The sequence below is a fragment of the Pristiophorus japonicus genome, chromosome 3 (genome assembly GCF_044704955.1).
Source record: "Pristiophorus japonicus isolate sPriJap1 chromosome 3, sPriJap1.hap1, whole genome shotgun sequence".
NCBI lineage: Eukaryota > Metazoa > Chordata > Chondrichthyes > Pristiophoridae > Pristiophorus > Pristiophorus japonicus.
Genome location: NC_091979.1, coordinates 80,498,143 through 80,519,835, shown reverse-complemented (window position 1 = coordinate 80,519,835; position 21,693 = coordinate 80,498,143). Strand labels below are relative to the sequence as shown.

At 44.8% G+C, this 21,693-nt stretch overlaps 1 protein-coding gene across 1 annotated transcript in view; it reads right to left on the bottom strand.

Moving 5' to 3' along the window:
• heg1 (heart development protein with EGF-like domains 1) overlaps positions 1-13,055 on the bottom strand; it is a 142,506-nt gene extending 129,451 nt beyond the window's left edge. Inside the window, 2 exon segments of the mRNA XM_070875499.1 lie at positions 12,550-12,943; positions 12,945-13,055. Of these exon segments, the coding sequence (XP_070731600.1) occupies positions 12,550-12,943; positions 12,945-13,055 (505 nt within the window).
• Between the last annotated feature and the right edge of the window lie 8,638 nt (positions 13,056-21,693).

Genomic DNA, 21,693 nt, shown 5'->3' with positions numbered 1-21,693 from the left:
ATATATTTAGTGAATTGGCCTCAACAACTTTCTGTGGTAGAGAATTCCTCAGGTTCACCACTCTCTGGGTGAAGAAGTTTCTCCTCATCTCGGTCCTAAATGGCTTCCCCCTTATCCTTAGACTGTGATCCCTGGTTCTGGACTTCCCCAACATTGGGAACATTCTTCCTGTCTCGAACCTGTCTAAACCTGTCAGAATTTTAAACGTTTCTATGAGATCCTCTCTCATTCTTCTGAACTCCAGTGAATACAAGCCCAGTTGATCCAGTCTTTCTTGATATGTCAGTCCCGCCATCCCGGGAATCAGTCTGGTGAACCTTCGCTGCACTCCCTCAATAGCAAGAATGTCCATCCTCAAGTTAGGAGACCTAAACTGTACATAATACTCCAGGTGTGGCCTCAGCAAGGCCCTGTACAACTGCAGCAATACCTCCCTGCCCCTGTACTCAAATCCCCTCGCTATGAAGGCCAACATATCATTTGCTTTCTTAACCGCCTGCTGTACCTGCATGCCAACCTTCAATGACTGATGTACCATGACACCCAGGTCTCGTTGCATCTCCCCTTTTCCTAATCTGTCGCCATTCAGATAATAGTCTGTCTCTCTGTTTTTACCACCAAAGTGGATAACCTCACATTTATCCACATTATACTTCATCTGCCATGCATTTGCCCACTCACCTAACCTATCCAAGTCACTCTGCAGCCTCATAGCATCCTCTTCGCAGCTCACACTGCCACCCAACTTAGTGTCATCTGCAAATTTGGAAATACTACATTTAATCCCCTCGTCTAAATCATTAATGTACAATGTAAACAGCTGGGGCCCCAGCACAGAACCTTGCGGTACCCCACTAGTCACTGCCTGCCATTCTGAAAAGTACCCATTTACTCCTACTCTTTGCTTCCATTCTGACAGCCAGTTCTCAATCCATGTCAGCACACTACCCCCAATCCCATGTGCTTTAACTTTGCACATTAATCTCTTGTGTGGGACCTTGTCGAAAGCCTTCTGAAAGTCCAAATATACCACATCAACTGGTTCTCCCTTGTCCACTCTACTGGAAACATCCTCAAAAAATTCCAGAAGATTTGTCAAGCATGATTTCCCTTTCACAAATCCATGCTGACTTGGACCTATCATGTCACCTCTTTCCAAATGTGCTGCTATGACATCCTTAATAATTGATTCCATCATTTTACCCACTACCGATGTCAGGCTGACCGGTCTATAATCCCTGTTTTCTCTCTCCCTCCTTTTTTAAAAAGTGGGGTTACACTGGCTACCCTCCATTCGATAGGAACTGATCCTGAGTCTGTGGAATGTTGGAACATGACTGTCAATGCATCCGCTATTTCCAAGGCCACCTCCTTAAGTACTCTGGGATGCAGTCCATCAGGCCCTGGGGATTTATCGGCCTTCAATCCCATCAATTTCCCCAACACAATTTCCCGACTAATAAGGATTTCCCTCAGTTCCTCCTTCTTACTAGACCCTCTGACCCCTTTTATATCCAGAAGGTTGTTTGTGTCCTCCTTAATGAATACCGAACCAAAGTACTTGTTCGATTGGTCTGCCATTTCTTTGTTCCCCATTATGACTTCCCCTGATTTTGACTGCAGGGGACCTATGTTTGTCTTTACTAACCTTTTTCTCTTTACAAATCTATAGAAACTTTTGCAGTCCGTCTTAATGTTCCCTGCAAGCTTCCTCTCGTACTCTATTTTCCCTGCCCTAATCAAACCCTTTGTCCTCCTCTGCTGAGTTCTAAATTTCTCCCAGTCCCCACGTTCACTGCTATTTCTGGCCAATTTGTATGCCACTTCCTTGGCTTTAATACTATCCCTGATTTCCCTTGATAGCCACGGTTGAGCCATCTTCCCGTTTTTATTTTTACGCCAGACAGGGATGTACAATTGTTGTAGTTCATCCATGCGGTCTCTAAATGTCTGCCATTGCCCATCCACTGTCAACCCCTTAAGTATCATTCGCCAATCTATCCTAGCCAATTCACACCTCATACCTTCAAAGTTACCCTTCTTTAAGTTCTGGACCATGGTCTCTGAATTAACTGTTTCATTCTCCATCCTAATGTAGAATTCCACCATATTATGGTCACTCTGCCCCAAGGGGCCTCGCACAACGAGATTACTAATTAATCCTCTCTCATTACACAGCACCCAGTCTAAGATGGCCTCCCTCCTAGTTGGTTCCTCGACATATTGGTCTAGAAAACCATCCCTTATGCACTCCAGGAAATCCTCCTCCACCGTATTGCTTCCAGTTTGGTTAGCCCAATCTATGTGCATATTAAAGTCACCCATGATAACTGCTGCACCTTTATTGCATGCACCCCTAATTTCCTGTTTGATGCCCTCCCCAACATCACTACTACTGTTTGGAGGTCTGTACACAACTCCCACGAACTTTTTTTGCCCTTTGGTGTTCTGCAGCTCTACCCATATAGATTCCACATCATCCAAGCTAATGTCCTTTCTAACTATTGCATTAATCTCCTCTTTAACCAGCAATGCTACCCCATCTCCTTTTCCTTTTATTCTATCCTTCCTGAATGTTGAATACCCCTGGATGTTGAGTTCCCAGTCCTGATCATCCTGGAGCCACGTCTCCGTAATCCCAATCACATCATATTCGTTAACATCTATTTGCACAGTTAATTCATCCACCTTATTATGGATACTCCTTGCATTAAGACACAAAGCCTTCAGGCTTGTTTTTTTAACACCCTTTGTCCTTTTAGAATTATGATGTAGTGTGGCCCTTTTTGTTTCTTGCCTTTGTTTACTCGGCCTTCCACTATTGCTTTTTACCTTTCTACCATCTGTTTCTGACTCCATATTACTTCACCCTATCTCGCTGCATAGGTTCCCATCCCCCTGCCATATTAGTTCAAATACTCCCGAACTGCATTAGCAAATGTTACCCCCAGAACATCAGTTCCAGTCCTGCCCAAGTGCAGACCGTCCCTTTTGTACAGGTCCCACTTTCCCCAGAACTGGTTCCAATGTCCCAGGAATTTGAATCCCTCCCTCTTGCACCACTGCTCAAGCCACGTATTTATTCTAACTATCCTGCTCCCTCTACTCTGATTAGCATGTGGCACTGGTAGCAATCCAGAGATTACTACCTTTGAGGTCCTACTTTTTAATTTAACTCCTAGCTTCCTAAATTCAGTTTGTAGGACCTCTTCCCGCTTCTTACCTATATCGTTGGTACCTACATGTACCACGACAACTGGCTGTTCACCCTCCCTCTCCAGAATGTCTCCGCTCCGAGACATCCTTGATCCTTGATGATGACTGAGACCTTAAAAAATTATTTTGCTTCCGTCTTCATAGTGGAAGACACAAAAACCATGCCAAAAATTGCTGGTCATAGGAATGTGGGAAGGGAGGACCTTGAGATAATCACTATCACTAGGGAGGTAGTGCTGGACAGACTAATGGGACTGAAGGTAGACAAGTCCCCTGGTCCTGATGAAATGCATCCCAGGGTATTAAAAGAGATGGCGGAAGTTATAGCAGATGCATTTGTTATAATCTACCAAAATTCTCTGGACTCTGGGGAGGTACCAGCGGATTGGAGAGCAGCTAATGTAACGCCTCTGTTTAAAAAAGGGGGCAGGCAAAAGGCAGGTAACTATAGGCTGGTTAGTTTAACATCTGTAGTGGGGAAAATGCTTGAAACTATCATTAAGGAAGAAATAGCGGGACATCTGGATAGGAATAGTGCAATCAAGCAGACGCAGCATGGATTCATGAAAGGGAAATCATGTTTAACTAACTTACTGGAATTCTTTGAGGATATAACGAGCATGGTGGATAGAGGTGTACCGATGGATGTGGTGTATTAAGATTTCCAAAAGGCATTCGATAAGGTGCCACACAAAAGGTTACTGCAGAAGATAAAGGTACGCGGAGTCAGAGGAAATGTATTAGCATTGATAGAGAATTGGCTGGCGAACAGAAAGCAGAGAGTCGGGATAAATGGGTCCTTTTCCGGTTCGAAATCAGTGGTTAGTGGTGTGCCACAGGGATCAGTGCTGGGACCACAACTGTTTACAATATATATAGATGACCTAGAGGAGGGGACAGAGTGTAGTGCAACAAAATTTGCAGATGACACTAAGATTGGTGGGAAAGCGGGTTGTGTAGAGGACTCAGAGAGGCTACAAGGAGATTTGGATAGGTTAAGCGAATGGGCTAAGGTTTGGCAGATGGAATACAATGTCGGAAAGTGTGAGGTCATCCACCTTGGGAAAAAAAACAGTAAAAGGGAATATTATTTGAATGGGGAGAAATTACAACATGCTGTGGTGCAGAGGGACCTGGGGGTCCTTGTGCATGAAACTCTTTTTGGATCCTTGTGCATGAATCCCAAAAGGTTAGTTTGCAGGTGCAGCAGGTAATCAGGAAGGCAAATGGAATGTTGGCCTTCATTGCGAAAGGGATGGAGTACAAAAGCAGGGAGGTGTTGCTGCAACTGTATAAGGTATTGGTAAGGCCGCACCTGGAGTACTGTGTGCAGTTTTGGTCACCTTACTTAAGGAAGGATATACTAGCTTTGGAAGGGGTACAGAGACGATTCACTAGGCTGATTCGAGAAATGAGGGGGTTAACTTATGATGATAGATTGAGTAGACTGGGTCTTTACTCCTTGGAGTTCAGAAGGATGAGGGGTGATCTTATAGAAACATTTAAAATCATGAAAGGGATAGACAAGATAGAGGCAGAGAGGTTGTTTCCATTGGTGGGGGAGACTAGAACTAGGGGGCACAGCCTCAAAATACGGAAGAGCCAATTTAAAACCGAGTTGAGAAAGAATTTCTTCTCCCAGAGGGTTGTGAATCTGTGGAATTCTCTGCCCAAGGAAGCAGTTGAGGCTGGCTCATTGAATGTTTTCAAGTCAAAGATAGATAGATTTTTAAGCAATAAGGGAATTAAGGGTTACAGGGAGAGGGCGGGTAAGTGGAGCTGAGTCCACGACCAGATCAGCCATGATCTTGTTGAATGGCGGAGCAGACTTGAGGGGCTAGATGGCCTACTCCTGTTCCTAATTCTTATGTTCTTATGTTCTTATTATGATTCAATAGCCTTCTCATTACAGTACTGTTTGATATAACATGCATCATTTATGGTTCCATAATTAATAAAGCATACAAGAAATCCGCTCTGGAACATTCACTGTGCTAAAACGTAGTTTTCCTTTGGCTCCCAAAGGCAACATAATAAGGGAGTGGTCACTGTATTACAATAGTAACTAAGAATCCAACAACCATTAGAAGCATTAAAATATGTCGGCACAATAGTAAAGGAGACTACTGTCTGTCTCTTTGGCTTTTGAGACATTTCCATTACTATTTGAACACGACTGCTGAGAAACATAAGTTTAAAAATGTTATGATCTTAATATTGCAGTTAATCTTGTCTATAATGACCACCTTTGGAATTGATTTCAGATGGTCTTTGTAGACTTCTGATTCAGGTTCAAATTTGTTTAATTAAATAGGTCACTATATAAATCATCCATCCACAGTGGTCGTAAATACTGTACAACACCGGCTTCACAATTACATGCAACAGTCAGTACAACCTGAAGAGTTATCTTAACAATCTATCTAGTCACTGTGATTAAGGAAACCTGTAGGGTAGCCCCAGTGCATTTCAGCCTTAACCATTACACTGTGTCATGGACCTTCACATCTGGTGACCAGGGTTCATTTTTACCCCAAAATATAGAGATGTGAGTCTTTCCTTAACAATTAATTAAAAGGTTCAAGGTGAGTTGAGTTCACCCAGTCTAACCCTACGTCTGACCACACAAAAATGCATTATAGTAATCTTGTCTTCAAAATCCAAACCATGAATAAAAATACTGCATTGTGTGAGAGTTAGAACATTGTCCTTTCAATTATGAATCTTCAGTTCAGCTCAGACTGATAACATTAAAATCTTCTCCCTCCGATAGCTTCCCTTCCCACGGCACCATCCCGTGCAAGGGCAGGAGATGCAACACCTGCCCTTTTACATCCTCCCTTCCCACTATCCAGGGCCCCAAATACTTCTTCCAGGTGAAACAGCGATTTACTTATACTTCTTTCAATTTAGTATTCTGTATTCACTGCTCACGATGTGGTCTCCTCCGGTCACCCGTCACTTTAATTCTCCACTGCATTCCCACTCTGACCTCTCCGTCCTCGGCCTCCTACACTGTCTTAATGAAGCTCAACGCAAGCTCGAGGAACAGCACCTCATCTTTTGTTTCGGCACTTTACAGCCTTCTGGACTCAACATCTAGTTCAACAATTTCAGATAACCCCTGCCCATTTTTGGCTCCCTTCTCTTCCGCCCCCCTCTCCCACCCGCCTCTTTCCCCCGTTCCCCCCCCCCCCCCCTCTCCCGATTTTATGTATTTTTTTCTCTCTCTTTGTCTCCAATGGCAGCTGGTCATTATTCCACTATTCACACCCAATCTGGACTAATCTTTTTCTAACTTCTGCCATTACGATTTCAATTTGGCCCATCATCCCTTTTGTCTCTCTAATCTCTCCTGTCTTCCATCTTATCACAGACCTTCCTTTTTGTTCCATCTTCCCCATCCCCTTTCAGTGCTCCTTAAGAATGTACTTTTCGAACATTCACCAGTTCTGATGAAGGGTCATCGACCAGATGCTGCCTGACCTGCTGAGTTTTGTCAATGTCCTTTGTGAGGCTTCTGGACGGGACCATTAACTTTTGGGTTGGTCCATTATTACTTGGAGTGATCTGGGTCCCAGCAAAGGGCTGCAAAGCACCAGGTACTTCTAGAGCTCCAGGCAAAGTCCATACATTAGCCATTCCAGAAATGCAACTCTCCCCACAACAAACATTGATGAAGTATCTGTGGGATATATGCTAGTTGGACTGCTAAGTCTCCCTTTAACTAATTGTGACAGTGTGCTAACTTCGCTGTTGCAAGGGTAGCTTCCGCTTCAGTAGATAGGTGCAATGAACGTATGTTCAGGTTTGCAGGAATTGTAAAGTCTGTCATGTTGTCTGTCTCCTCCCAGATTGCTTTCCAGTATGGTTCATTTGAGAGGGTAGAAGCAGAATATGAACATCATTTTTGGTGCCCTTCCATGCCCCAGGCAGGAGTGGAATTTTAGAAGCATTTGTGCGTGCACTAAGCTCATTGTATTATCCTGAGAAGGCTCTTGCACATTCTGCTGCATGTGGTAGCTCTGAGGGTCCACTACTAATATCTCTTCATCCCTCCTCTGTTACGTGGCAATCTAGATCTCATCCTCAGAATCCTTTCAGACTTTCTATATTATCTTTTCATGTGGGGATGAAAATTGTGCATAGAATGTAGATATGGGTGTCTGGTAAGGAGTGGCATTATATTTCCAGGGTGTTGGCCGACACTGAAGATTTTGGAAATTGGCTGGATACTGGAGGAAATATGTAATTTGTAAGTAACAGTATCTATTGTGCTGGATGTGGTGACATTTCTCTGCCAGCTGGTGAATGGGAATAACCTGCCCCTTGTGGAGAAACTGGCCAAGCCTGGTGATATCTTTCTTATGTTGGGGGTCAAATATGGTGTAGATCTACCAAGGAGACCGCATTGTGCCAGATTGGCGGGTGGATCAATTTTCCCTTAAAGGTTTTCATAGAGATAGTTGGCCTCTTTCCATGCTGATAGTGTTGGTAAAAATACAGGGCTTGAGAACATAATCTAGGCTTCAGTTCAGTACTTAGAAAGGTTCTGCATTGACAGAGATGCTGTCTTTTGGATGGGGATATTAAACTGAAGTCCATTCAGCCAGTCAAGTGGACATTAAAAAAAAATCCATGGCACTATTCAAAGAAGAAAAGTGAAGATCTCCCAGTGTTTGGCAAACATTTATTCCTCAACTAACATTACCAAACCAGATTAACTGGTCACTGATATTTGTGAGATCTTGCTTTGTACAAATTGGCTACCATGTTTACTTACATAACAGCGACCATACTTCAAAAGCAATTAATTGGTTGTGAAGCAATTTGGGATATCCTGAAGACATAAAGAAAAGACTTGGATTTATATAGCGCCTTTCATGACCACCGGACATCTCAAAGCGCTTTACAGCCATTTAAGTACTTTTGGAGTGTAGTCACTGTTGTAATGCAGGAAACGCGACAGCCAATTTGCACACAAGCAAGCTCCCACAAAGAGCAATGCGATAATGATCAGATAATTTTTTTTGTTATGTTGATTGAGGGATAAATATTGGCCAGGACACCGGGGATAACTCCCCTGCTCATCAAAATATTGCCATGGGATCTTTTACATCCACTTGAGAGAGCAGACGGGGCCTCGGTTTAAGGTCTCATCCGAAAGACAGTACCTCGGACAGTGCAGTGCGAGTCAGCCTAGATTTTTTTTTCTGCCCAAATCCTGGAGTGGGTCTTGAACACACAACCTTCTGACTCCAAGGCGAGAGTGCAATCCACTGAGCCACAACATGAAAAGCATTATAGAAGAACATAAGAAATAAGAGCAGGAGTAGGCCAAATGGCCCCTCGAGTCTGCTCAGCCATCTAATACGATCATGGCTGATCCAATCATGGACTCAGGTCCATATATCAGTGCAAATTCTTTCATTTTTTATGGGGTGCTTTTGTACTGCTGTTGGGTTTCTCTCAAGAGATATGTTTTGTCTAGCTTTTTCAGATGCTTATTGTCTGGGTTTGTAGTCAGCAATTTTAAAATCACAGCTTTCAAACTGAACTGCATACACATTTCTGTTTTTAAATGCTGCAAAAAGCAGATGAAAGAGACTTGTAACATAATTGCTCTATTGTGAAATCATCAATGCAAGCTGTTTACTAACCAATAGTTAGCTTGCCACCTGTGGCATTCTTCATACTGTTGCAATTATCACTTTGCTGATAATGAACATCTTTCCCCCTGAAAATACTCACCTGTGCTGGGGTCTGGGTGCAACGGCATAATCTGACCTCCAACACCTTGCCCAAGTGGCCTTGTGTGACCTTGGACAGTGAGTGTCAGTAGAAACATAGAAACATAGAAAATTGGTGCAAGAGCAGGCCATTCAGCCCTTCGAGCCTGCACCACCATACAATAAGATCATGGCTGATCATTCACCTCAGTACCCCATTCCTGCTTTCTCTCCATACCCCTTGATCCCTTTAGCTGTAAGGGCCATATCTAACTCCCTCTTGAATATATCCAATGAACTGGCATCAACAACTCTCTGCGGCAGGGAATTCCACGGGTTAACAACTCTCTGAGTGAAGAAGTTTCTCCTCATCGCAGTCCTAAATGGCCTACCCCATATCATAAGACTGTGTCCCCTGATTCTGGATTTCCCCAACATCGGGAACATTCTTCCCGCATCTAACCTGTCCCGTCCCGTCAGAATCTTATACGTTTCTATGAGATCCCCTTTCATCCTTCTAAGCTCCAGTGTATAAATTCCCAGTTGATCCAGCCTCTCCTCATATGTCAGTCCAGCCATCCCTGGAATCAGTCTGGTGAACCTTCGCTGCACTCCCTCAATAGCAAGAATGTCCTTCCTCAGATTAGGAGACCAAAACTGAACACAATATTCCAGGTGAGGCCTCACCAAGGCCCTGTACAATTAGAAACATAGAAACATAGAAGATAGGTGCAGGAGTAGGCCATTCGGCCCTTCGAGCCTGCACCACCATTCAATGAGTTCATGGCTGAACATGCAACTTCAGTACCCCATTACTGCTTTCTCGCCATACCCCTTGATCCCCCTAGTAGTAAGGACTACATCTAACTCCTTTTTGAATATATTTAGTGAATTGGCCTCAACAACTTTCTGTGGTAGAGAATTCCACAGGTTCACCACTCTCTGGGTGAAGAAGTTTCTCCTCATCTCGGTCCTAAATGGCTTACCCCTTATCCTTAGACTGTGATCCCTGGTTCTGGACTTCCCCAACATTGGGAACATTCTTCCTGTCTCAAACCTGTCTAAACCCGTCAGAATTTTAAACGTTTCTATGAGATCCCCTCTCATTCTTCTGAACTCCAGTGAATACAAGCCCAGTTGATCCAGTCTTTCTTGATATGTCAGTCCCGTCATCCTGGGAATCAGTCTGGTGAACCTTCGCTGCACTCCTTCAATAGCAAGAATGTCCTTCCTCAAATTAGGAGACCAAAACTGTACACAATTGCAGTAAGACCTCCCTGCTCCTATACTCAAATCCCCTAGCAATGAAGGCCAACATGCCATTTGCCTTCTTCACCGCCTGCTGTACCTGCATGCCAACCTTCAATGACTGATGAACCATGACACCCAGGTCCCGTTGCACCTCCCCTTTTCCTAATCTGCCGCCATTCAGATAATATTCTGCCTTTGTGTTTTTGTCACTAAAGTGGATAACCTCACATTTATCCACATTATACTGCATCTGCCATGCATTTGCCCACTCACCTAACCTGTCCAAATCACCCTGCAGCCTCTTAGCATTCTCCTCACTGCTCACACCGCCACCCAGTTTAGTGTCATCTGCAAACTTGGAGATATTACACTCAATTCCTTCATCCAAATCAATAATGTATATTGTAAAGAGCTGTGGTCCCAGCACTGAGCCCTGCGGCACTCCACTAGTCACTGCCTCCGATTCCGAAAAGGATCCGTTTATCCCAACTCTCTGCTTCCTGTCTGCCAACCAATTCTCTATCCACGCCAGTACATTGCCCCCAATACCATGTGCTTTGATTTTGCACACCAATCTCTTGTGTGGGACCTTGTCAAAGGCCTTTTCAAAGTCCAAATATACTACATCCACTGGTTCTCCCTTGTCCACTCTACTAATTACATTCTCAAAAAATTCCAGAAGATTTGTCAAGCATGATTTCCCTTTCATAAATCCATATCGACTTGGACCGATCCTGTCACTGCTTTCCAAATGTGCAGCTATTTCATCCTTAATAATTGATTCCAACATTTTCCCCACTACTGATGTCAGGCTAACCGGTCTATAATTACCCGCCTTCTTTCTCCCTCCTTTTTTAAAAAGTGGCGTTAGGTAGGCTATTAGACAGTAGGGAGCATCACAACTGAGTCCAATTCATTCTTCACCAGATTTCCACACAGACGCACTTTCTCACAGCGCTCACTGGACAATGAATCAGGAGTGAAAACCATAGCTCAGCTCCTTTATCAACAGATCCATCAGGAGAGCCCATAATGTGTGTGTATTATATATATATATTTAAATGAAAATACTAACTCAAAGAGCATGGTACAGGTTTATGCTAAGTTAAAAGTGACTAAATTTGTTCTCAACCACACTATTCTCATCCACAACATTTGCCTGCACAATAGACACTGCATAAGTAGTTTATTTTACAATGATTTGTAATTGTACTGACCTCTGGAATAATACATAAGTCAAAGTTCATTTGCACGTATTAAAGAACATATGACAATCTTGAGGGATGTACCACCAAATAAAGCAAAAAACAACAGATGCTGGAAATCTGAAACAGAAGCAGAAAATGCTGGGAAGACTCAGCAGGTCAGCGGGATGTGGGAAGAGAAGAGAGCAGTTCTGATGAAGGAAAGACACCTGCAAGGTTATGTTGTGTACTCACCCCACAAATACTGACCTGCTGAGCACCGACATCTTCAGCTTCTGTTACTGGTGTACGGCTCTTTGCATTTCACAAGCTTTTTAAAGCAAGTTGCAAGTCCAACGGCATACTTTTAAACGGTGACAGATAATGATAAAAGTACCTGTCTTACTTATAAAATCAAGTACAGCTCAATTTCTTGATTCTGTATCGTTAAAATGAGTGTAGGGAGAAGCGACGCCAGGACCTCAAAGAATATAAATCTAACAATATCATATGTATCTAGGATTTTAAAACTTTTGGCATTTTAGGAATAGATCTGTTTCTTGTCGCAAACTAAGACTTGATTGGTACAAAGTCACTAAAAACATATTTTAAATGTATCTTTAGGAATTTGTGTTCATTTATTTCTGAAGCTCTATCATGACTGGGTGTTTCACTGACCATAACACTTCCGACTGCTAAGCGACATCCTCCGCCTGTGTATTGTAAGCGTGTTGGTGTTGAAGGGCTTCGGGACTTTTAATATTTTGACCAGGATTCTCTTTAGACAGAGTAACATTAAATTCTCACATCACAAACTGTTAGCAGGCTTTGCCTTCAACTTTATCACTTATGAGGAAGAGAGGAACCATGCATTATCATAATCCATAAACCTGACGCCAACTAAAGACTATTCTCTTTAACCATTATTCGGGGTTATAATTGATGTCCGCCGATTTCCAACTCTAAACCATCGTTTGGCGAGATATGAAACACACAGCAGCTGAAGCAGGGGGAGGGAGTTTCTAAACAAAAGTTACTTTTTTTGGATAAAAACACGTGCCGCCGCTGCTGGTGTAAATTGCGGTGTTGAAGAACGGGCGCCCGAAGTATGCAGGAGAGGGAAAGTGGTGCTGCGGCAGGGCGAGATTGGTCGATATCGGTTGACTTACCGCCACTGGGCTGGGAAGGTGACTGTCGCCGATCACCAGAGCCCCAGCCCCAGATGGAGAGCGAGTCCGTACCGGGGCTACGAGTCCTCCAACCGGGCTGCGAGCCCTCCTCCCAGCTTGTGCTTTCAGCGGCAGAATTCACTGGCAAGTCGGTCGAGTCTGTAAAACCAGACCGGTCCGTATAAGGGGCGAGCGATCCGCAGTCCAGAGGGTTGAGGAACAGCAGCAGCAACAGCAGCAGGCTGCCCATGGGCTGAAGCAAAGCGCACGTTGCCATGATGATGCCTGATCGCTTCGGGGGTCTGGATTCCGTCTGCCAAACAAACACACACACCACACACATACACACGCGAATGAAACGTCTTGCGGACAAATCTGTGTTTGGGAAAACAGAGGATCTTGAGCTTGTTTGTATTTACAGAGCCGGTCCCGCACTCTCCGGCTAGTTCAGCAGCTCCGCTGTAGATGTAATCCAGAGTGAAAATCCATCTTGAACTAAAACTCATCCGGCTACATCTGAGTGACTGTAATAGAGAGAGACAGGCTGGCGGATTTGACTGACTGACTGACTCCTCCTAGGGGTTGACATCAGCAAACCCCAGTCGCTGCTGATTTCCAGTTGAAGCCGCGCTAATCTTAACATCTCCGAACCACAAGGAGCTGAAAGCATACATTAAAAAGAGTGAAAGTGTAATTTTCTTTCCTGTAGAGAGTGGCACACTTTATTTCCAAGAGACATCATCCTGAGAACTGATGTGAGTTTTCTCTCCTGAGAATGAAACAAAGGTGCCTTTCTGGACAAGAACCAGATGATATTGTAAACTCAGAGCTTCCCAGAAGATATGCAATCTGTATCATTTCTACATGTGTTCACATTGGGTCACCTGGCTCCTCTGACCTTCAGGAGTCTGGAATGAAATTAGAACCAGCTCAAACAGTTTTTCAATATTTAAGTTTAAAATGTTAAATAATATAATCGTGCCCATCAACATCATCATAGGCAGTCCCTCGGGATCGAGGAAGACTTGCTTCCACTCTTAGCATGAGTTCTTAGGTGGCTGTACAGTCCAATATGAGAACCACAGTCTCTGTCACAGGTGGGACAGATAGTCGTTGAGGGAAAGGGTGGGTGGGACTGGTTTGCCGCATGCTCCTTCTACTGCCTGCGCTTGATTTCTGCATGCTATCAGCAACAATACTTGAGGAGCTCAGCGCCCTCCCGAATACACTTCCTCCACTTAGGGCGGTCTATTGCCAAGGACTCCCAGGTGTCAGTGGGGATGTCGCACTTTATCAGGGAGGCTTTGAGGGTGTCCTTGTAAAGTTTTCTCTGCCCGCCTTTGGCTCGTTTGCCATGGACGAGTTCCGAGTAGAGCGCTTGCTTTGGGAGTCTCGTGTCAGGCATGCGAACAATGTGGTCTGCCCAGTGGAGCTGATCAAGTGTGGTCCGTGCTTCAATGCTGGGGATGTTGGCCTGGACGAGGATGCTAATGTTTGTGTGTCTGTCCTCCCAGGGGATTTGTAAGATCCTGCGGAGACATCGTTGGTGGTATTTCTCCAGCGGCTTCAGGTGTCTACTGTACATGGTCCGTGTCTCTGAGCCATACAGGAGGGCGGGAATTACTACGGCCCTGTAGACCATGAGCTTGGTGACAGTTTTGAGGGACTTATCTTCAAACACTCTTTTCCTCAGGCAGCCGAAGGCTGCACTGACGCACTGGAGGAGGTGTTGGATCTCATCATCAATGCCTGCTCTTGTTGATTGGAGGCTCCTGAGATAGGGGAAGTGGTCCACGTTGTCCAGGACCACACCGTGGATCTTGATGTTTGGGGGCAGTGCTGTGCGGCGAGGACAGGCTGGTGTAGGACCTTTGTCTTACTAATGTTTAGTGTAAGGCCCATGTTTTCATACGCATTGGTAAATATGTCGACTATGTCCTGGAGTTCAGCCTCTGTGTGTGCACAGACGCAGGCATCGTCCGTGTACTGTAGCTCGACGACAGAGGTTGGAGTGGTCTTGGACCTGGCCTGGAGACAGCAAAGGTTGAACAGCTTCCCACTGATTCTGTAGTTTAGCTCCACTCCAGCTTATCAACTGTGAGGTGGAGCATGGCAGCGAGGAAGATTGAGAAGAGGGTTGGGGCGATGACGCAGCCCTGCTTGACCCCAGTCCGGACATGAATTGAGTCTGTGATGGATCCGTTGGTAAGGATCACGGCTTGCATGTCGTCGTGGAGCTGGCGGAGGATGGTGACGTACTTTTGGGGGCGTCTGAAACGGAAGAGGATGCTCCATAGACCCTCATAGTTTACAGTGTCAAAGGCTTTTGTAAGGTCGAAGAAGGCCATGTATAAGGGCTGGCGCTGTTCCCTGCATTTTTCCTGCAGCTGTCGCGCTGCAAAAATCATGTCCGTTGTGCCCCAGAAGGGACGAAATCCGCGCTGCGACTCCGGGAGGAGCTCCTCCGCCACGGGGAGAAGACAATTGAGGAGGACTCTAGCAACAACTTTCCCAGTCGTTGATAGCAGGGAGATTCATCTGTAGTTGCCGCAGTCGGATTTGTCCCCTTTTTTAAAGATGGTCACGATCACTGCATCTCTAAGATCTCCCGGCATGCTCTCCTCCCTCCAGATGAGAGAGATGAGGTCGTGTATTCGCGCCAGTAGTGCCTCTCCGCCATACTTCAGTGCCTCAGCAGGGATCCCATCTGCTCCCGTAGCCTTGTTTTTTAGCTGTCTTATGGCCTTTTCTACCTCATGCAGTGTTGGGGTCTCACTGAGGTGGTGGCGGGTAGCATGCTGCGGAATGGAGTCGAGAACACTCGAGTCAAAGGTAGAGTCTCAATTGAGGAGATCTTCGAAATGTTCCTTCCAGCGGGCCCTGACTGCCTCAGTGTCCTTGATGAGTGTTTCCCTGTTCTTGGCCAGGAGTGGGGTGGGCCCTTGGGTGTTTGGCCCCTAAGTGGTCTTGACTGCAGTGAAGAATCCTCACACATCATGTCTGTCGGCCAGCTGCTGTATCTCCTGTGCTTTATCCGTCCACCACCTGTTCTTTAGGTCCCGGGTTTTTTGTTGGACCTTAGTCTTTAGCTGCTTTGCTGCTCCCGAGTTGGGTTGCTGTTTAAGGCTCAGAAATGCCCTGCGCTTGCAGTCTATTAGTTCTTGAATCTCCTGATCATTCTCATCAAACCAATCCTGGTGTTTCCTGGCTGAGTGACCGAGCGTCTCCTTGCAGACACTGGTTATGTAGGCCTGGAGGGCAGACCAAGCGCTGTGGGCATTCTGCGTCTTGGAGTCATCAAGGCACACCAGGTTAGCTGTGAGGCGCGGACTGTAAAGTGCTCTCTTAGCAGGTTCCTTAAGTGCCCCAGCATTGACTTTTTTGCGACACTGCTTCTGCTGCCCCCTTTGCTTTGGGGTTATGTTGATGTCAACGATGGATCTGATTAGGCGGTGGTCCGTCCAGCAGTCATTAGCTCCTGTCATGGCATGGGTGATGCGCACATCCTTGCGATTCCTGGCTCGGACGATGACATAGTCGAGCAGGTGCCAGTGCTTGGAGCAAGAGTGTTGCCATGATGCCTTGTATTTGTCTCTCTGACGGAACAAGGTGCTGGTGATGACAAGTTCATGCTCTGGATATTTTGTCAGGAGTAGGGTACTGCTGGAGTTGGCTTTCCCTACCCCCTCTCTGCCAGTCACGCCTCCCCAGAGGTCTGTGTCCCTGCCGTACCCTGGCGTTGAAGTCGCCGAGGAGGATCAGTTTGTCACCCGTGGAGACACAGGTCAGGTATTTTTCGAGGTTGGAGTAAAAACCCTCTTTGGCCTCATCTGTTGCATCGAGTGTTGGGGCGTAAGCACTGATGACTGTGGTGCACCTGTTCCGGGATAGAGTGAGTCGAAGTGACATGAGGTGTTCGTTAGTCCCGCAGGGGGAGCCTTTCAGGCGGTCGACCAGCTCGTTTTTGATGGCGAAGCCGACTCCATGGAGGCGGCGTTCTGCCTCTGGTTTCCCTTTCCAGAAGAAGGTGTAACCTCCACCTTGTTCCTTGAGCTGGCCTTCCCCTGCCCGCTGAGTCTCATTTAGGGCTGCGATGTCGATATCAGCATCTAAGTTCCCGGGCAATTATGGCGGTGCAATGTTCTGGTCTGTCGCTGTTGGGGTTGTCCATGAGGGTCCTGACATTCCAGGTCCCGAACTTCATGTTAGAGGAGTGGAAGATGCCTGTGCGTGATTTCTTTTACCGTGGGGTGATTGTTGCACGCCAGCTACACACACGAGCTTAGCTGAGCGAGGTCTTGGTCCAGTGGCAAGGGGGTTCAGGATGACTGGAGACCATGCACTGCTATATGGGCCTAATTGCCTACGGCGAGGTGTTGGCCGCAGGCTCAGCGCTGGGTAGCGTACCAGTGAGTACACGATCACTGGAGCCATCTGATATCCAACATCTTGGTTTAAAAACGGTCTATTTGTACAATGCAAGTTTCCAGCATCTGCAGTATTTTGCTTGTTTTATTGCAAAATGCAACATATTCAGTCACTGTTATCTGTGTTTTTCACATGTGATTTCAGCCTCTTTGAAAAGCATAGAAAATCTGCCATATTGGCTGTTGGGGGTAAACTGCAGCAAATGCTAAATAACTATTACAGAAAGACTCCTCATATTGCCAGAAGATCGCCTGTTCACAGTGAGAGCTTCCTGCTCAGCTGGGCAGGTGCAAGAATCACACTTGGATTCAAACCTCCCACCACCATTTGCAGCCATATAAAAGAGGGAAGTTAACCAATAGTCTCTGCATTCTAGTGGCTAACTTTTCGTTTCCTAAAACAATCTAGACTATTGCGAGTTCTTTAATATAATGTATCTTATAAAATTTAACAAGGAACCAATCTCAGCCAGAGAACTTCCAAAGTAAAGAGAGAGGGGGTGAACAGGTGAGTTACATAATCGCTATCGTGCTGTACTATTAACATGCTCAAAGGAGAATTTATAGAAGAAATTATGATGTTTAGTCCCATAGTTATTATGAAAGTAGTTTAGAGGGCAGGCAAGTGATCTGTCCCAGAACTCTTCCAATACCACTCTTACCCCAGATTGGAAGAAGTGCCCCAGAGTAACCTACATTTACTTGTCCTCCCAGGTTCTCACTTCCCTCTTTGGCAGCACCTTTCCTGTTTCAGAGCCTGGCTGAGATCGGTAACCAATAAATTGCAAGCACAGACCTGCTGCTCCCAAGCATATTGGGTTTTCAATAGGATTGAGGGGCTGAACGGTCTACTCCTGTTCCAATAATCAAGAAATTAGAAACTGCATTTTCCCCTGAGGTGCGAAATGCTGCAGGGTCCTGTTACACCAGATCCCTGCACATTTTGGTGTCCATCTAATTTTCCAGTATGACTTCTGTTGGACCTACATGTAAAACACGTTGTGGCTTTATACAAGATCGCAGAGCACGATAAGGCTCAGGAAACCCACTGTGACAAACTTGAATTTTGCATGTATTCATTTTTGAAATTTTGTATTTTTGTAATCTAAAATCAGCAAGTAAGGGGTTATCTCCCAAATCTGATAAAAATGCTCTTTAATACATTTTATCAAGCAGGAATGCCCCTCTAAATTGCTGCAGCAACAAGAACCAGTCTCCTGTATTTCAGTTATAGCCATTCATACTTAAAACACAATCAAATTGGTCAACATTCACAGATTGGTCCTTTGGTTGATGTTTGTAATTAAAACACACTCAAACATTACAACATTTCCTACATTACAACAGTGACTGCACTCCAAATGTACTTCATTAGCTGTAAAGCACTTTGAGACGTCTGGTGGTCGTGAAAGTGTGATCTAATTATCATCATCATCATAGGCAGTTCATCTCAGTCGAGGATGACTTGCTTCCACTCTAAAAATGAGTTCTCTGGTGGCTGAAGAGTCCAATGCGGGACCTACAGTCTCTGTCACAGGTGGGGCAGACAGTGGTTGAAGGAAAGGGGAGGGGGGGGAGGAGAGCCTGGGTTGACGCATGCTCCTTCCTCTGTCTGTGCTTGGTTTCTGCATGCTCTCGGCGATGAGACGCGAGGCACTCAGCAACCTCCTGGATGCTCTACCTCCACTTTGGGCGGTCTTGAGCCAGGGATTCCCAGGTGCCAATGGGGATGTTACACTTTATCAAGGAAACTTTGAAGGTGTCCTTGTAGCGTTTCCTCTGCCCACCTGGGGCTCACTTGCTGTGACAAAGCTCCGAGTAGAGCGCTTACTTTGGGAGTCTCATATTGTGCCCACCCAACGGAGCTGATCGAGCATGGTCAGTGCTTCGATGCTGGGGATGTTGGCCTGAGCAAGAAATTGATGTTGGTGCATCTGTCCTCCCAATGGATTTGCAGGATCTTGCAGAGGCAGCACTGGTGGTAGTTCTTCAGTGTTTTGAGATGTCTGTTGTATATAGATCTAATTATATAGAGATATCAGCCTTCTGACAACATTTCAGATATCTTTGATAAATGTAAACTGATAACATGGCAATAAAACCAACAAACAGAAATTCAGTGCGTGCATGAAACATGTGAAGAACTTGAACTGAACTTTTTTAGAAATTAAATGTGGTTTTTAATTGTTTCACAGAACTCGCTTCTGGCAGAGTTTCAACTTCACTAATTCTATAGATTCTTTTGTAATTACAGATTAAGTGTAAATTTGTTGCTCAGAAAGCAAACCATATATTTTAAGTTTAGGATTACCATGAGAGGGATAAGAACATATATTTTTAGGAACATGAAAAGGCCACTAAGCCCAACAAGCCTATCATTTTTACGAGATCAACCTCACCTATTTACCTTCTCACCATGTCCCTCATTGCTTTCTCACTTCAGAAATGGACAATAATATGCTGTGGAAAGAACTAGTTCTTGGAATTGTGCCTATGGTCCACCAAATGATAGCTTCCGAATCCTAGCTATGCTTTGTTGTCTTGTGAGGAAGTAGAAGCAAACGCAAAAGGTTAGTCATCCCAGTGCAGTCTACCACATCCAGTCTACCAGAGGAGCACTGGAAAAGGAAAGGCGTGGGAAGGGAAATGAGAAGAAAATAGGAAGGAATTTCTACTAATGTAAATCTTTATCAAAACACTACTTCACATAAATTTCAATTTATAATGTGTTTTTTCAACGTGAAAAAATTCTGGATAGCTTGAGTCAGCTACCAGTAACACGGCAACCTCTAATTATAACATTCTCTGATAAGACTTATTAATTAGGGCACTCTCTATCATGCACTTTCCATATGATTGTTAAAACAATACTGCATTGTGTCTGCTGTTTTTTTTCTAATCACAGAATGACCTTAAGTGTTAAACACACCTTGATTTCAGTAAGTCACAGAGGTATCACTGTTCTTAGCAAAACGGAAATCATTGCATCACCCTGAAGTCATCTATAATTTAACCAGTGATCACATTAATGTAGTACTGTGTAATAATTATAGTTGTAGAAATATTTTCTATATCTAATATTAATGTTACACACTGATTTTCTGGTTACACATAAAAAAATAACTGTTTCAATCCAGAAATATCAAGGTTATCAATTATTTCAATGGAACCTTAACCCCTCATTTGGGTGCTTTGGATGGGAAAGGATTACAGATTGAATTTAATCATTAGTATCTGCTAATCTTTTACACAGAACTATAATTAGTTTTAATCTTTTTATTTTTGGGAGCTACTTAACGGTGAGAATTCAGACACAAGAACAAGAACATAAGAAATAGGAGCAGGAGTAGGCCACCTGGCCCCTAGAGCCTGCTCCGCCATTTAATAAGATCATGGCTGATCTGATCATGGACTCAGCTCCACTTCCCTGCCAGCTCCCCATAACCCTTTATTCCCTTATTGCTCAAAAATCTGTCTATCTCTGCCTTAAATATATTCAATGACCCAGCCTCCACAGCTCTCTGGGGCAGAAAATTACATAGATTTACAACCCGCTAAGAAAAGAAATTGCTCCTCATGCCAGTTTTAAATGGGCGGCCTCTTATTCTGAGCATATGTCCCCTAGTTTTAGTTTTCCGTATGAGTGGAGATATCCTCTCTGCATCCATCTTGTCGAGCCCCCTCATTATCTTATATGTTTCGATAAGATAGAAATATAGAAAATAGGTGCAGGAGTAGGCCATTCGGACCTTCGAGCCTGCACCACCATTCAATAAGATCATGGCTGATCATTCCCTCAGTACCCCTTTCCTGCTTTCTCTCCATACCCCTTGATCCCCTTAGCCGTAAGGGCCATATCTAACTCCCTCTTGAATATATCCAATGAACTGGCATCAACAACTCTCTGCAGCAGGGAATTCCACAGGTTAACAACTCTCTGAGTGAAGAAGTTTCTCCTCATCTCAGTCCTAAATGGCCTACCCCATATCCTAAGACTATGTCCCCTGGTTTTGGACTTCCCCAACATCGGGAACATTCGTCCCGCATCTAACCTGTCCAGTTCCATCAGAATCTTATACGTTTCTATGAGATCCCCTCTCATCCTTCTAAACTCCACTGAATAAAGGCCCAGTTGATCCAGTCTCTCCTCATATAACAGCCCAGCCATCCCTGGAATCAGTCTGGTGAACCTTCGCTGCGTCCCTCAATAGCAAGAACGTCCTTCCTCAGATTAGGAGACCAAAACTGTACACAATATTCCAGGTGAGGCCTCACTAAGGCCCTGTACAACTGCAGTTATACCTCCCTGCTCCTATATTCAAATCCCCTAGCTATGAAGGCCAACATACCATTTGCCTTCTTCACTGCCTGCTGTACCTGCTTGCCCACTTTCAGTGACTGATGAACCATGACACCCAGGTTTCGTTGCATTTCCCCTTTTTCTAATCTGCCGGTATCCAGATAATATTCTGCCTTCGTGTTTTTGCCCCCAAAATGGATAACCGTGTAAATTTGTATCAGCAGAATTGGTGCTTAAGCCATTCATTAACCCAAGTACTTCAGCAATTGTGCCATTTCACTTCTCTGACATGGCTGGGCTCAATAACTCTCCTAACTCACTTCCACCAAGATCACCTCTCATTCTTCTGAACTCCAATGTATATAGGCCTAACCTACTCAAGATATCTTCATAAGTCAAGCCCCTCATCTCCAGAAT